The sequence below is a fragment of the Orycteropus afer genome, unplaced genomic scaffold (assembly GCF_000298275.1).
Source record: "Orycteropus afer afer isolate SDZICR_OR568_19922 unplaced genomic scaffold, OryAfe1.0 scaffold00074, whole genome shotgun sequence".
Taxonomy (NCBI): domain Eukaryota; kingdom Metazoa; phylum Chordata; class Mammalia; order Tubulidentata; family Orycteropodidae; genus Orycteropus; species Orycteropus afer.
Genome location: NW_006921661.1, coordinates 8,335,326 through 8,353,136, shown reverse-complemented (window position 1 = coordinate 8,353,136; position 17,811 = coordinate 8,335,326). Strand labels below are relative to the sequence as shown.

Here is a 17,811-nt window from a genome sequence, read left to right as displayed (position 1 = left end):
TCTAAAGACTCTATGTTCATACCTTGCTCACATAGTGTGTCTTCTGCTCTAAAGACTCTATGTTCATACCTTGCTCACATAGTGTGTCTTCCACTAGGGCAATGTTTCTCACCCAAGGGCCAATTTGGCCCTTCAGGGAACATTCAGCAACGTTTAGAGACATTTTTCATTTTCACAGTGGGGGTTACTGTCATCTCATTGAGTAGAAGCCAAGAACGCTGCTAAACATCCTATGATGCACAGGCCAGCCTCCACAACAAAGAGGTACCTGGTCCAGAATGCCAACAGTGCTAAGGTTCAGAAACCCTGCACTAGGGGGAGAAGCCCACTCAGTCCCAAGGTCTACAGGCCTTCAAAATGTGCTCTTTGTCCTTTCCTCTAAAATCCATTAATAATCCTTCTCAAATCAAACTTGCTGCCAGATGAATACTTCCTTCTCCCTCACTCACTGCTTTGTGTCTCCCCAACTCTGCATGCATGATCAAAGAGGATGACCTTTCCTGAATGACAAGGTGAAATTTTTGTATGGTTAAGAGAACTTTTTAAAAGTTTCTTATAAATGTCATTTTTAAAAGTTCCCTTTCCTTTCTTCCTCAGAAACAAATCAGTCCCAACCAAGCGGAACAAGGTAAGGAGAGACAGGCTGTATTTACTGAAAGCCGCAGAAGATGCTTGGTAAGTTCGGTTCTCCGTTCCGGTGTCCACTGGGAGGTGGAAGGTGCCTTCAGTGCCACAGGAAGACGAGTTCTGTGGCCAGGCCTGTTTCATCAGCAGAGTTGCTTAAGGGAAGACACAAGAATGTCATTAGGCAGAAATAAGAAGTGGGCACCATGAAACAGACACAAAGCAAAGGTCTTGCACTGAATGAAAACATATAACTCGAGGGGCCCTATTCAGACACACAGTATGGTTCAGCCTTTCTGAGACAGATGGGTGGGTTGGGAGGGGTGCTGAAGTAAGCTTCCAAATGATTTGAAACCAAAGAAAATCTGAGCTTATACTAAGAGAGTCAGGATTTTCTATGTATTACTAAAACCACAAGGATGTCTATGAATACCACCCCTACTTCCTGACATTCTTGCCTAGGCCTCTGGGATATTCCTTATCAGCTTTCTCAATATGGAGCAACTTGGGGTCTTGGACTGTGTATTTGGCCAGATCAACTGAGCCCTCTTTTTCATGTCTGAAATCTCATCTGGAGGTGTACTTAGTAAGTTGCTTTCAAAGAGAAACCCCAAAATAATCACCATATTCATGAACCTTGATGGACTGATTTCTCTTTTAAAGGGACTGAGCTGTGGTACTGGCAGCTTAAAAGGCACAGAGGCACTAAACCTAGTTGTCCTATGGGGCACTGCCTGCTATCTTTTTCACAGCCCAGCTGTGGCCAGACAGACATATCTTGCATACCCCTAAATATCTTCTGCTGATGTGCTTACTACTGGGTGCCTCATCTGAAATATCTACTCATGAGTCAAAAGATGATTCTTTGGGCCATTAGGAAAATAAATGTCAAACTTGGGGTAGGTGTGAAATAGAGCTGAGGCCTAGGTTGAGCTCTGCAGAAAAATATCCTAGGCTGATTCAGAACTCAGCTTGAAAAATTTAAAGGATGAGTGACTGAAAAAACTTACCTTCATGGTATCCTGAAGGGAAGGTGAGAGGAAATAGGGTTGTGGAGATATGCATAACTTTTTAGGTATTTCCCTTGTTACTTTCAAACACTAGAAGAGAAATATTCTTGATCCAAAATTCTACTTGTGGTAGAAAGAGTGCTTTTAGTATCTCTTCCACTCAGATAAGGTCTTGGGAGTCATGGATGTGGGGTTTTTTAAAGTATTACTAGTAGGAGGCAGAACTGCATTGGCAACAGTCAGATATACCTGAAATATTTTAACAAGGGCCTAAATTAAGAGAGAGTGGTATGAGAAGAAAGTATGCCTATACACCCTCTAATTCCACTAGGATAAGCATATTCTACCTCCAGAGAGATTCCATAGGGCCCTGTGCCCATCAGAGGTAATAAGTAATGCCTCTGGTTCCTTTAATCATGGGGGTACTGGGCCAATGAAGGAAGTCAAGAACTCTGTCATTTTTGTTGGACCAAGGCTAGAACTGTAGCTGTTCTGGGCTGACTCTGCACTTGCATTAATGGCGTGCAATATATACAGCTGATGCTGAGAAATGAGAAGGAAATCATGGGCAGGAAAGTGACACTAAAAAGGATCATTCTGGCAGAGGAAATGGAGCCCAGCAGAACACCATTCAGAGTCCAGGGTAGACAATGCACAAAGAGCAGAGTCAATTTCAAACAATCATTTTGGATTTCTTTACCCCAGGGAGTAAAATTAATAAAGGATCCAATCAATGTTGAAAAATCTTATCAAGATGTTTCCAAATTTAGAACCTGGTATTACACAGGCTGGAAAGCCCCTGGCCACCCAAAACAACTCCTTCTAAAAACCCATGTAGCTCTGAAACATCAGACTGAGCAAGCCCATGCTCTCAAGATCCCATGGGACACCAGCAGGGGGCAGGAAGCCTGAATTTGGCTGCAGGGAATTTGAAGAATTTGGAGGTCCCATTCCATTCCAATTTCCCCCTCAAGTGGTGCATATTTTACCATAATTTTCATCACAAGCAAAAAGTCTGACATCAGCTTTAAGGACTGTGTGACAAAGTAAATAAAAAGTAACCAAAGAGTGACTGAGGCCTACACTGCACTCAGCACTGAGGGGAGCGCCACAGTGGACGAGAACACATGTGGGTCACAGTCACTGCACACAAGGTACTTATGGCCTAGCTGGGGATGCAACACAGCCACACGCCAACAAGGGAGTGAACAAGACAGCATTATACACAGTAAAATAATGTTCCAGATTAACCAGGAAAGATGTAAGTGTGACCGTGCCTTGATTATGCCTTTTCTAACTGATTAAGTGAACAAACTGTTTCTAAACAAAGGGGTATTTTCTTTCAGTTTTACTATAAAGAGAACAAGGAGGTCAAGGACTCCTTGTATGCTTACACTCTATATGTTGTTGTTGTTGTTATGTGCCGTCGAGTTGGCCCCGACTCATAGCGACCCCTCCTTGGGTTTCTGAGGCAGTATCACTACGGAAGTAGGATTGCCCAACCTTCCTTCCGAGGAGTGTCTGGTGGGTTTGAACCGCCAGCCTTCTGGTTAGCAGTCAAGTGCTTTAGCCACTATGCTACCAGAGCTCCTACACTCTACATGGAATACATAAAAACTTAAACAGATAAATATAAACATTATAAAGAATAACTATAAGCTGTTGACTTGACTTCCTCAGTAGCTGTACCATGTGATCCTCCTCCAAGTAAAGTAACACATTCTGTTGGTGGTAGCAATTCGAAGATAAGTTGAGGGATGAAGATAATCCCAACGAAGTTTTTAGAAGCACAAAAACACAGTGATAGAGGAGGCTGCTCTGACAGGTATGTTCACTCTTGGGTGCCATGAAAGATACCACTCCTAGATAGTGATTTTCTGAACTGTGGTTAATGTAACTGTATACATATGTAAAATATTACTAAGCTGTACATTAAGATGAATGTACTTTACTGTATATACATTATCTCTCAATTAAAAAGAGAGAGAGAGAAGAAAAAAGGAGGTAGGAGGAGGGGCGATAGAGGGAAGGGCAAAGAGAGAGAGGGACAGAGAGAAATGAGCCTCTGGCAGTGAAGGGCTATGGGCCCAGTCACAGCATGCTACCCCATCTAGGTGCTGGATTGTTCACTTCCCCAGATATGAGGCCTTCACGCCCTCCGACACTTGAACAATTGTTAAGCACACTTACAAGAAGGCAAGGCAGCAAGGGACCATCATCCTGAACAATTATTTGAATCCTGAGTTCTAGCCTGGGCTCTGCCACTTATTAGCTGTGGGACCTTGGGCAAGACACTTAACCTTTTGGTTTTGTTGTGTCATAAAATGGCAATAATAATCATTCCCTGCTTACTTCACAGTACTAATGTGAAGCAAAATATAAAGTGTTGTCTAGTCTTGCGATCTCTAATTCCAGTGTTGATTTGACCACTCTTCCATCCCCACAGTTGCTGACAGCTCAAATTTAAGTTCTCATCATCTCTCACCTGAACTGTTGCAACTGATTCTTCACTGTTCTGTTTGTTCTTAAATCTGCCTCCTGCAATCTACCCTTCAAGCTGCAATTAGGGGGATATGTCTAAGACCTAAACCTAATCACAAAATTATCTTTCTTAAAATTTTCCATGGTTCTTCACTGCCTATAGGTTAAAGTTACTCCTTGTATGGCATTCAAGGGCCCCCATGATCTAGTTCTGATGATCTCTCTAGCCTCTCTCACTGTACTCCCAATGCAATCCTACACCACAGCCACACAACTGCTTATCATTCCCAGAATATGCCAAGGAGCTTCACATCTCTGTTTTCACTCACAATGCTTACTCTTCCTGGCATGTATTTCCCCACCCTCTACCTCATAAGCATTTATTCATCCAAAATCATGAGCTGAAGACCTGACTCTACTCTGAAGGTTCTGCTTCCCTCCACTCTTTGACCACAGTCCCCTCATGAATCCCATATAATTGACTAACCCAGTTGCTGTGATTCTCACAATGCCCCTGTACTTGCTGGCTTGTCTGTCCCCCTCACTCAACTGTGTGCTCCTTGAGAATGGGAACCTTATCTTTCTGGTCTTTGTATCTTCAAAAGGCCAGCTTAGGGCCTGGAACAGAATATTTTGTAAAGTGAAGAGATCCATACATATTCTTTATATACTTCCATTTCAGATGCTTTAACTGGAAGGGTGAGGAAGCATGAGAGCTTCTCTTTTTTTGGAGTCTTCTAAGTTCATATATCCTGAGCAAACAAAACATGACTCCTCATAAATGATAAGAGGAACAAATCTCTGACTAGCAAAATCAGAATAATAAAATCATAAGAGGACAGAGTGATAGTATTACAAGGGAACTCAGAGATCATCTGGAATAAAAAACTTTATATCTTATAAACTATGGCCTGGAGATATTAGCAAATTGCCCAAGATCACACAGTCTATAGCAGTGGCAAGGAGAAATTTCACAGCTCATCTCTTGGAAGATGTGCCACACACAAATTCAATTCCAACATCCAAATAATTTAAGGTTAAAAGTTGAGGAAGGGTACAGAGATTTTACAAAAAACATTGTCCTAAGCAGCCCAGGTGAGGGTGATAAGGGTGGCAAGTCCCTCCCATGGTCCCTTCCTGTCTATGACAAAAAGGACCTAGTCAAGTTACACTGCTGGGACCCTCACAGGTGCCCAGAAGTTCCTGTGGTGCCTTGGGCCTGGAGTCCACACTGCCCAGAGAACCCAGCTCTGGTCTCTCGCTCATTAGCACACTTGGCCCCCACCTCTCACCATCTGGGAAAATGCCCCGAAAATGAGTCCAGAGCTCAAGATCTGGCCTAAGGAGAATCAATTACATCTAAAGTCAACCAGGTTTTCAAACACGTCAGACTGCCAATGGAGATGAAAAAGCTGATCCCGGGGCAGACTGGTTTTTTGGGTTCTTATAAGGCATAAACCAGGTAGGTATTCCTTCAAAGGGGCTGCCACAAAGCCAACAGAGGTGGCTCATATAGGCCCAGGAATTTTTGTTCATTTGTTTGAATTCAGCAGCCAGGTTAGGGTGAAGATTTCTGACGTAGGTCAGATTCGGACCCAGGAGGTGAGGAGGGGAAGAGACGCCTTTTAGTGCTATGACCCTTCACTGCTGCCTGGGGGATGGTTCATGTGTGTCTCCAACCCATGATTTTGCACCATCAGACATGTTCCTGCATGCTTTAGGAACTGCTGCTGAGCCACCTGGGGGGAGCCCAAGCCTAGGGAATGGGATTTGGGGAGGGTAGGAAAGGGACTCTACCACTGTTACGAGATAATACATTCATAGGCCATAAAATAATATAGATGAGGAAAAATAGCTCTCCTACCATAAGCTGAATGCAGGAACTGAAACTCTGTTGGATAGAAATGTAAGTTGAAATTACCACTAAGAATTTGTGGAAGATGTACACATTGCAGTTACATAAACAGACTTTGCCTTGAGATAGCAGTTTCCCCAGGCTACACCAGAAATAGTGAATCCAGAGGGTGCAAAGTGCTTCTACCATGAAGGGTGACAGACTTGCCATCCAGGAAAGCTCATTCACTGAGGAGAGGCACCTCCCTGGATGTCATGGCATCTTCCAGGCAGCTGACCCAGATGCTGTCCAAAGGTAGACAAGTCCAAGCTCCTACTCTACTCTTTGCTTGTCCATAACAAGAATGTTTTTTAATTCTCCCAAGTGCTGCAGAGGGATTCCACACACGACAGGGCCTTTAGGTGTTAAAGAAATGAAAGTTCAGGGACAAAATTGCCATATTTTGTACCTGAAGAGTAAAGTCCCAGAGAATTAGGACCAATGCAGAGGCATTTCATTCCTTGGAGCCTTGGGAGAAGGTGTACAGGCTGTGGGGTCAGAAAGATTGGGTTTGAATACCAGCTCTACTGCTTTATAGCTGTAAAACTCTGGGCAAGTTATTTAACCTTCCTGAGAAAAATTGAAGGCAAGGAGCTATATAGCTCATAAGACTGATGTGAATATTAAGTAATGTCTGTGACATGCTTTGCATAGTGCCTGGGACATGGCAGATGTTCAGAAAAGTTCTGTTCGCCTGCCTTCCCTCAGTTCATCATAAGTGAAATGGGAATAATGCATTTATACTTTACAGAGCTGCTGTGAAATCTATTGAGACAATAAATGAAAATGTTTCATAAACAGATTCCTTGTGAGGAGGTATTTTCCTTTTATCTATTTAGTTATTCTATTTATCCTTCCCCCACATTTTCAAGTCAGATTGCTATTAGTATTACATACCTTTTGGTCTCCAAATTCTGAAAACTAAATGTCAGTTGGCTTTTGCCTCCTATGGGGTCGAATAGTTCTTAAATAAGATCCCTCAAGTTATTAATAGCTTGGGGGAAAAAACCTCCAAGAACCACACTGCTTTCAGAACCAATGAAAGAGTGAAATGTTTTCCTGTATCCGGGACATATGACATCTTAGGGTACTTAGAGCTACTAAAAATAGCTCTCTCTGAAGCAACTTCTTGGTCTCCTTGAAGTAGCTGAGAGAAATTTTAAACCTGAGAGCCTGGCTCCTTTGCCCCAACAGGCTTCTCTCTGCATTACAAATGGGATGGCCCAGGCAGGAGGCTAAGAGTAACCTACACACTGTCCTCTCTGACTTTGAGCCAGCTCCTTCATGGCAGACACTTCCCCACTGCAGTCAGGAGACCTGCTGAATAATGCAAAGGCCACCATCTCAAGAAATGAAACTGACCCAGACATGTGTATGTGTGTGTAAATGTGTGTGCACTTTTAACTGTAAAGGAAAGGAACCTGTCCAAGGTCACACCAAAGTCAGTAGCAGAACAGTCCTACCATCCCAGGTCTTCTAACTCCCAGTCTGGGGCTTCCAAAACAATGCAATAATAATTCTCTCTGTCCTTTGGATTTTGTGGATTTTTTTTGCAAAAATGGTCTGGGTTAGTTTATAGCTTAGAAGCATGTTGACTGACTTTCTAAAACATAAAAGTGAAGAAAACCAAGTTAAATGAGGGTTAGTTTTGTTTTAAAAATGAAAACTTAACCAATACTTTTCATACATAAGGAGCTTGCAACCCCTCCATTTTTTCAGATTCAGGCTCCTCTTGTCTACATTCCTTTCTTTCTCTAGCCTGGCTGCTCCAGTCTAACACATCTGGCCAAATCCCTTAACTATAATGTGGTTAACAACACATGTGGGCTTGGATACCTGGGTTTGGATCTTTGGGCTAGTTACCTAACTTCTGCAAGTTTTCATTTTTCTACTTCCGAGAATAACAACAACAGCTCTGACCCCAAGGGTTTGTTGTGATATAAACAAGTTAATATTCATAAAGAGCTTAAAATAGTGCCTGGAACACAGAAACCATTCAATGAATATTAGCTGCTTAATCCCAGTCCTTCCACTGCATCTTTCTAGACAAATCCTAATCCTAACACAATCCCACAATCCATCACCAGACGTGCTGAATATTACAAGAAAACACGCCAGTACTGGGAATTAGAGCTGTAACAAAGTCATGGACTCCATGCTCAGTGGTGTTCCAATGGCACAGTTACAGAACAGTGTTAACCTTTTGGTAGTTTCCTCTCCTGCTACTTTCCCTCTCCTTAAGAACCCCTCTTCCATCTCTGCTTACCTCTGTCTTAGCAAATCAAGGTCATTGGGCAAAAACTCTCCACTTTCTACCAAGCAACTTATACTCAGAACATCTATCTGTGACCGTTCCTTTAGTCTCAAAGGAAGAGCTACTCCCTGTGTGAGGCATCCTAACTCCACCTACCACTTGGCTCTGGATTTCCCACTCCTACCTCAGCCTCCTTGGGGACCTGGCTCCATATGGCACTCCTTTATCCTTCATCTCTGACCTGACTTCTCTATTTGCTCCTTCCCATCTGTACTTCCTTAATCATGCTCATACCCTAAAAATCCCTTCTTTAGTCCCATATTCCCTTCTAATCAATGCCCTCTTACTCTCCTTTTCCTTGTAGCCAAGCTTCTTGTAAGAGTAGTCTGTATCTGCTAAGTCTACTTCTCCACTCCCTAATTCACTGCAGTCTGGTTTCCAGCCTCACCACCTCACTGACACTTCTTCCACTAAGGTCACTGGTGGCCTTCTGACCATTTAGACAATCTTCTTTACTCCTGATCTTACCTAATCTTCTGCAACAATTTTGTTTTAGACTGAATAGTTTACCAAGTTTAATTCACAAGGTTAATCTCATAGTATTTAGATTTAATTACCTGATAATCAAAATCACAATAGCTTTTAAGATAGAACTTAACAAATTTGATCAAGTATTTTATCAGAGAGAATTTCTGTAGCTTTTATTGTTGCTGCCTATTACAGAATTTTTAGAAATATGTATTTTATTAACTAAAAGTAAATATACAATAAAATATCAGTGCTGAGATGCCATTATACATTTTTAGCTCATGTGTCACTGCTCCTCTCTAAAGCTCTTTGAGGACAGTGACTATAGGCTTCTTCAACTCTGAATCATCTATAGTGTCTTTCAGAGTACCTTGGGCATAATAGGGCCAAAATAAATGTTCCTGGAACAGCATATCTATGTAAGGACTTGCATAAATTTTCTTGTTCACTTAAAAAAGAGGGACTGTCTGTGAACATCATGGTGTATGTGTGTGTGTATATATGTATATACGTATATATGTATGTATGTGTGTGTGTATGTGTGTGTGTGTGTGTGTGTATATATGTATATATAATGTGAATTATTATATAATTCCTACTTTAAAACCAAAACCAAAATCACTGCTATTGAGTTGATTCCCACTTATAGTGACCCTCTTTGGGTTTCCAAGGTGGTAAATTTTTATAGAAGTAGACTGTCCCATCTTCCTTGCAAGGAGCGGCTGGTAGGTTTGAAACATCAACCTTGTGTTTAGAATCAAATGCTTTAGACACTGTGCCACCAGTGCTCCCTTCCTACTTTAGAAATGGGGGAATTAAGGTTCAGAAAGGTCAGGTGACTTCAAGGTTGCTCATCTAGGAAATGATGAGAGTCAGGATTCAAATGACATAGGTCTTCTGATATAGCCTATGTTCTTTAGTTTAAATGTCTCATAAGAAAGGAAATGACAGTATAATGAGTCCTGAATTGGCATAGAAAAGAATGAGACTGAGAGACAGGAGATCTGCCAAGGGTTCTAGTCCATATGCTGCTTGCTGGTTCACTGGGTAACTGGGAGAAAACACTGCTCTTCTCTGGATGCCCCCTAAAAAGAGAAGTGTTCATTGAACTGGAAGCCTTTTCAAGCGTTCTTATTCTATAATAATAATTACTAAACAATAAAATGTGGGTATCATCAGGACATTCAAGGCCTTTCCAGATGTGGCCCTTGCACATCTGTAGTTCAGACTTATCTACCATCCCCTCACATGTTAGACTTCAACCACTACATCTAGGTTCCTAACAGTGTCAGTCGTGTTCTTACATCTCCAAGTCTTTGCCCATGTTTGCCTTTGTGTACTTTAAAAAAAGCTCCAAGTTTCTCCCTCAAGTCTCTATTGTTAGCCCCCCCTGTGAAACTGCCCCTACATTTTCACCCTCAGGCAGACTGTTATTCCCTCCTCTCCTCTTACGTGTATTCTTTTTACAAAACTTACCACACTATATTGCAATGAATTTATTTATATGCCAGGTTCTCAAGTGAACTGCAAACTCCTTCAGGCGAAGACTGCATCCTTTCATTCTAGCCCAGTATGGAGGACATTTAACAAATAAATATGTGTTCAACAAATGAAAAGCAACTTCACACAAAACCATCTACAACCCTAAGGCAGGAAGTTACATTATTCAGAAAGGCGAGGTGACTTGCCCAAGGCCTCACAACTAGTGAGTTGAGTAATCAGGATTCAAACCCAGGACTTTCTAACTGCAGAGCCCATCCTCTTTCTCTTACCCTTTGAGGGTTAAAGCACTGCTGAATGTGAAGAGATTAAGATAGTAATAATATCTTTGTACCATTGTTCCTGCCAAATGACAGCAAACCATTGCTAGCTTTTCAAACCTTTTTCAACTTCTATTCAAGGAGAGTTGGGCCTTTTTTACTTTTTAAAAACAAGCAGCTCACCTCAGCTTGAAAACCAGTTCTTTACCCTTTATGGCAAGTCTCTCATCTCTTTCAAATCCACACCCAGGACCTGCTCTGTGTGTGTGTGTGTGTGTGTGTGTTTCCCAATGGTGGCCTTAGGGAAAACTGAGCAAATAATAGATTTGGACAATGTTTGGGAAAGCAGAGCAGAAAATGTTCTGTGAGGAAGACGCCTGTCTTGGACATTCCAGCAGAGGAAAGGGGTCAATCTGAAATCTCAAGCAGTATGCAGAAGACTACCCACACCCCCACCCTGAGGCTGATCTGCTCTAATTTCCAAAAGGAACTCCCAGGACAAAGAGGCCTGGATAGGCTTAGCCCAGAGCCATTAATGAGGAGGCAAGGCCAGCAGATGGGTCCACTCTACCCCCCCTCCCAAAAAAAAGAGCCTCACTTTTACCCGACTCAACACTGCTGTTTCCACATTCTCCTTACCTGGAGCATAACTGGGGCTATTGGTGGGATAGAGGCTGGGATTGTAGGCAGGAGCTGCTGCTGGGTAGGCTGTAGGATAACCTACAAAGAGACAAGAAAATCCCCATTTAGTCAGGCAAGAAGAAAAGGCAGATTTCAGAGGAAAGAGAATCCAAGTCCCAGGCTTGGTATTCAGACTCTTTGTGGGCCATTTCAGATACTTAAGCGACCAGCTTTCAGCCTCTCAGAGGAAAAGCTACCAATCCCATAGTCTACAGACACACATTTTTGTCTCCTTTTTTAAAAAAAGTAGCACAAGAAATCCATGTCTACATGCTTACTATAATTTAAACAATCTAGAGCTGTATAAAGTAAGTTTCCTTTCACACCCTCACCGCAAGACTACTCTCCTCCCCAAAGGGAACATCATTACTATTTTGGCATCTGTCCTTCCAGACAGTTTTCTATTCCTTTTATATGTATATATTCAATAGTTTACTGGTACATAAGGAGCTCTGGTGAGATAGTGGTTAAGGCATTTAAATGTTAACCAAAAGGTTGGTGGTTCAAACCCACCAGCTGTGCCAAAGGAGAACGATGAGGCAGTATGCTTCTGAAAAGATTTACAGCCTTGGAAACTGTATGGGGCAGTTCTAATCTGTCCTATAGGTTCACTATGAGTCAGAATCAACTTGATGGCAGTGGGGTGTGTGTGTTTGTGTGTGTGTGTGTGTGTGTTTTGGGTACTGGTATATATGTAACAACTGGCTTAAGAGGATGAGGGTAGGAAGGTGGAATGCTGGGGTTGGTAGCCCATCTTTATATTATTTGCCAATTCCTGCAATGTAAATACTCCCACCATGGCCTATTTCAAGCTACCAACATAAATGAATGAGTAATTGGGAAGAGAGCCTCAAAATCAGCTCCAGGGAGCCCATACAAGCCAGTTCCAGCCCATTACTGCATATTATATATAGTTTTTTACTTTATTTAGCATTATAAGCATTTTCCTATATAATTAAAACGTCAAAAACATTATTTTTTATTATATTCATAATGTCTCATCATGTGGCTATCAAATGATCTAACCATTACCCTATTTTTAGACATTTAAGTTGTTTGTAATTCTTCACTGTTATAAAAGCTATGAGAACAATCTTCCAACTAAACCTTTGGCTGCATCTCCCATTATTTCTTTAAGAAAGAGTTCTAGAAGTGAGACTTCTAGAGCAAAGGATTTGGTTATGTTATAGTTCATCCATTTAAGAAATATTTGAATATCTACTATGTACCAGACAGATACTGTTCTAGGGACTTATATTAGAAAATAAAACAAAGATTCCTGCCCTTGTGGAGCTTACACTCTAAGGGAGTGGGAGAAGGCAGTCAATAAATACTAAGTATAAATAAAGCTTTAAGTGTTATGAAAAAGAGAAAAAAATGGCAGGGTAGAGACCACTGCAAATGCTAGAGAATCAGAGGAGGGAAGGAGGGGCACTACAATACTAAACAGGGTGACTGGAATAAGATACATTGAAAAGGTTAAGCTTTTGGCAAAAACTCAAGGAAATTATAGTAAACTAAACCAGGTAGCCAAAGGAAGAGCATTACAGATACGGGATACAAAGATCTTAAATTGGGAGCATATCAGATACTGGGCATTTCGAGGAACAGTAAAAAGGTCAACGTGGACAGATAGGAGGAAACAAGGATAGTAGTAGTAGAGAAAAGGAGCTCTGGTGGTGCAATGCCTAAGGCATTTGATTGCTAACCAGAAGGTCGGCAGTTCAAACCCACCAGCCACTCTGCAGAAGGAAGACTGGACAATCTACTTCCGTAAAGATTCACTGCCTTGGAAACCCAATGGGTGTCACTACTAGTGAGAACAGACTTGATGGCAGTGAGTTTGGTTTTTGGTTTAGCAGTACAGGAAGTTAGAGAGAAACGGCTGATCAGTTCACGTAGGCCTTATAGGGCTACTGTAAGGACTTTGACTTTGACTCAGTGGAAATGAGAGACCATGACAAGGTTTTGAGCAAAATAACAACATGATCTGAATTATGTTTGAAAAGGGTCACTCTGATGTCTGTGTTGGAAACAAATAAGGAGGCAAGGAAAGGGAAGCATAATGACCAATTAGGAAGCTGCTGCAAAGCCCTGGTGATAGACAGGGCTCAGGATCAGGGCAATAGCAAGGAGGTGATGAGAAGTGACATGCTGAGTCTGAGAGTCTTCACATACTTTGCTATACTGCTATTTAAAAAGACTATATCAATTTGTACTTCCACTAGCAGTGTGGAAGTGCCTGTCTCACTGCTCCCTGCAGTTTTTTAATGCTCACTGGTATTTTGACTGACAATGGAAAGCAGATTTTAAAAGTCAAAGATTAAATCCCTAAATCCCTAAAAGCTTCTTTGGGATTTATAAATATTGGAGCTTTAATAAGTATCTTTGTTAATATGCATTTCCTTAAGTCTTTTCCAATTCCAAAGAAACTTCATCTCTCCTTTACCTTCAATCATTTTCTGATTTTGGAAGTTTTTGCCAGCAAACTGGTAATCCAGATGTCTGCCACTTCTTGAGAAGAAAGTCAGGGGTTTAATCTGGGAAATGATGTGACCCAGCCTGATGGCTAAAATCTGTATTCAGTCTCATGTGAGAGGTCGTATAGACACAGATAATCACACTTCTGGTTCTATCTTTTCAGACGCTTTTACTTTAGGGGCAATTATAAAATCTCCTTTCCATGTTTCTAAATAAAATTATAAGTTAGTTCACCTGAATTTGGCAGATAACATAGAATGGCAATACTAGACCTAGGACTAAATGTGCTACAGGTCACACTTGTTGGCTGTCATTACATTGATTTCAGCTCATGGCAACCCCATGTATGCAGAGTAGAACTGCTCCATAGGTTTTCATGGCTATGACCTTTGGAAGCAGATAGCCAGGCCTGTCTTCTGAGGTACCTCTGGGTGGGTCTGAACCATAACCTTTCAGCTAGTAGTCAAGTACTTAATAGTGTGAACTATCCAAAGGCCTCCTTACAGGTCACACTAGCACTTGTTATTCAGTGGCTCTTCCCTGCTAGAACAGCCTCCTCCCAGCATACTCCAAAGACTCAGGTCCTGACAGGTCCCACTCCATCCACATGAGCAGAGTGCATTACAGATCCCTTAAGGCTGTCTGGATCTGCTAAAGCTCAAAAGAAGTAAAGGATATTCAGTTGAAATTATATGCCATTATATTTTACCCATTGTTCACACAAAAAGTTATTTTTATATCCGTTATTTCATTTCAGCCTCAAAACAACCCTAATCTTATTTTCACCACTCATTTTGTAGATAATGAAACAGGCTCAGAGAGGTAAAGTGACTTTTTTGACTAAGATAATTCAGCAAGTCAGTGGTAGAACTTGGAACGGAATCCCAAAAGCAGTGCCTTTTTGACACCTACCAAATAACTATGGCTTGGTCCTTGAAAATAAGCCTGCCCCTTCTGAATTCACATTCTTTGAAGGTCAAGAGCAAAGAGAATAAATGGACACAAGTGAGCTTTTCTCTTTTGCATTGAAAGGCTGTAGTCAATTTGATTTATTGGGATTCTGATGTGTACATTTTAATTGCATCACAGATGTCAATACAATCTAATGTCCCTTTCTTGTTGTTACTAGGATTAGGATTAAAGAAATAGAAAGCTATTTTATTTATTAATACAGAACTTAGAAATTACTTCCAAGAGAAATAAAGCGACTATTTCTGATACTACTTGATCCTTAGGAATGAAAAATAGAATATGAAAGTCTGTAGGTATCCCCTAAAAATTAAATACTTAGGCTCATCAAAAGACTTTTAGCAAGAGAATAAAAAGAGAACTACAGACTAAGAAAAAATCTGTGGTAATGACATTCCTGATAAGGGTCTGATCTCTAAAATATATAGAAAACTTCAATAACTCAACAACAAAAATATAAATAATCCAATTTAAAAAATGGGCAAAGGACATGAACAGACACTTCATTAAAGAGGACATTCAGGTGGCCAACAAATACATGGAAAGATATTTGCAATCATTAGTCATTAAAGAGATGCAAATCAAAACTACAATGAGATGCCATCTCACCCCTGCAAAAATGGCAGTGATATTTAAAAGAAAAAAAAAAAATGCTGGCAAGGTTGTGGGAGGCTGGAACACTTCTACACTGCTCGTGGAATTGTAAAATGGTACAACCACTATGGAAAACAGTACAGTGCTTCCTCAAAAAGCTAGAAATACAAATACCTCATGATCCCAATCCCACTGCTAGGTATATATCCACCAGGTATTAGAGCAGAAAACACACATGCACACCTATGCTCATTGCAGCATTATTCACAGTAGCAAAAAGATGGAAACCACTAAGTGCTTGTCAACAGATAAATGGATAAACAAATTGTGATACATACATTCAATGGAATACTAACAACTATAAAGAATAATGAGGAGTCTGTAGACCATCTTACAACATGGATGAATCTGGAGGACAGATGCTGAGTGAAATAAGCCAATCACAAAAGGACAAGTATTACATGGTCCTATGATTATAAAAGGTCAAGAACAGATAAAACACACAAAAACCAGCATTCTTTGACAGTTACTAGGGATGGGAGGGAGAAGGAGGAGAAGCACTTTCCAGTTGGTAGACTTTTTTTTAAATTTTTGGTGATGGGAAGGGCAATACCAAATATGGATGAAGTCTACACAACTTGACCAAGATAAATAAAAACACTAAGAAGTACACAAGAAAAAGGTATAATTTTAGTAACTGCTCTAAAATACACAATTTTGTAGCAACAGTAACAACCATCAAAAATTATGTATGTGGTTATAAAGGCAGTTACTTACATATGCATTTATGTGTATAGGTGAGTACATGCACATGCACATATGTACAGGTGTATCTGTTGCTGCTGTTGTTGTTAGGTGCTGTCGAGTCAGCTCCAACTCATAGGGACTCTATGTATAACAAAACCAAACACTGCCTGGTCCTGTGTCATCCTCACAATTGTTGCTGTGCTTGAGCCCATCATTGCAGCCACTGTGTCAATCCATCTTGCTGAGGGTCTTCCCCTTTTTCGCTGACCCTCTACTTAATGAAGCATGATATCCTTCTCCAGGGAATGGTCCCTTTTGAAAACATGACCAAAGTGAGTGAGACAAAGTTTGGTCATTCTTGCTTCTATGGAGCATTTCACCTGCACTTCTTCCAGGACACGTGTTCATTCTGGCAGTCCATGGTATTTTCAGTACTCTTCACCATACAATTCAAAGGCATAAATAAACTCTTCTTTGATCTTTCTTACTCATTGTCCTGCCTCTGCAGGTATATGAGGTGATTGAAAACACCATGGCTTGGGTTAGGTGCACTACGGTCTTCAAAGTGACATCTTTGCTTCTTAACACTTTCAAGAGGTCTTTTGCAGCAGATTTACCCAGGGCGATACGAAGTCTGATTTCTTGACTGCTGCTTCCATGGATGTTGACTATGGATCCAAGTAAAATGAAATCTCTGACAACTTTAATCTTTCCTCTATTTATCAAGATGTTGCTTACCGATCCAGTTAGGAGGATTTTCTATCTGAGGTGTGATCAGTACTGAAGACAGTAATCATTGACCTTTATCAGTAAGTGCTTCAAGTCACATTCACTTTCAGCAAGCAAGGTTATGTCGTCTGCATACTGCAGGTTGTTAATGAGTCTTCCTCCAATCCTGATGCCACATTCCTCTTCATATAGTCCAGCTTCTTGGATTATTTGCTCAGCATACAGGTTTAGTAAGTATGGTTAAAGGATACAACCCTGATGCACACCCTTCCTAATTTAAAACCATGCAGTATCCCATTGTTCTGTTAGAATGACAGCATCTTAGTCTATGTACAGGTTCCTCATGAGCACAACTAAGTGTTCTGGAATTCCCATTCTTCACAATGTTACTCATAATTTGTTATGATCCACACAGTCAAATGCCTTTACATAGTCAATAAAACACAGGTAATCTTTGCTTTCAGCCAAGATCCATCTGACATCAGCAATGATACCACTACCCTCCTCTTCTGAATCCAGCCTGAACTTCTGGAAGTTCTCCGTCAATATACTGCTGTAACTGTTTTTGAATTACCTACTTTAAAAAAAAAAAAAATTATGATTTGGGTCAAAGTTTACAGAGCAAATTGGTATTCCATTAAACAATCCATACGTGTTCTGTTTTGTGACATCTGCTACAGTCTCCACATGTAACAGTATTCTTTTCACTTCCTTCCTGCACCCATCCCCTTCCCTTCATTCTTTCTTTCCATACCTTTCAGCTTCCTAGCTCTATCCCTGAGCAAATGCTGCCCTCTTGATCTCATACGCTTGGTTGTTCTAATCAGTGCATACCCTCCTGATATTACTGTTCACCTTTTAGGTGCATGTGCATGTCTCTGTCGTTTGGCTGCCAGTTCAGGAGGGTTTAGTTGCTAGCTTGAAGGGTGTCTAAGGGCCATAGTATCAGGGGTTATACCAATCTTCATCAGAACACTAAGCCTGGTCTTTTTTATGATTTTGAGTTTTGTTCCATATTTTCCCCCCTTCTGTCTGGGACCTCTTATTCTTTTTTTTTTT

General features: G+C 41.0%; 1 protein-coding gene across 1 annotated transcript in view; it reads right to left on the bottom strand.

The window, feature by feature from the left end:
* FAM168A (family with sequence similarity 168 member A) overlaps positions 1-17,811 on the bottom strand; it is an 87,883-nt gene that overhangs the window by 9,020 nt on the left and 61,052 nt on the right. Inside the window, exons 2-4 of the mRNA XM_007940961.2 lie at positions 11,191-11,271; positions 5,980-6,006; positions 654-779 (exon numbers count right to left, since the gene is read on the bottom strand). Of these exons, the coding sequence (XP_007939152.1) occupies positions 654-779; positions 5,980-6,006; positions 11,191-11,271 (234 nt within the window). The remainder of the gene's footprint in view (positions 1-653; positions 780-5,979; positions 6,007-11,190; positions 11,272-17,811) is intronic.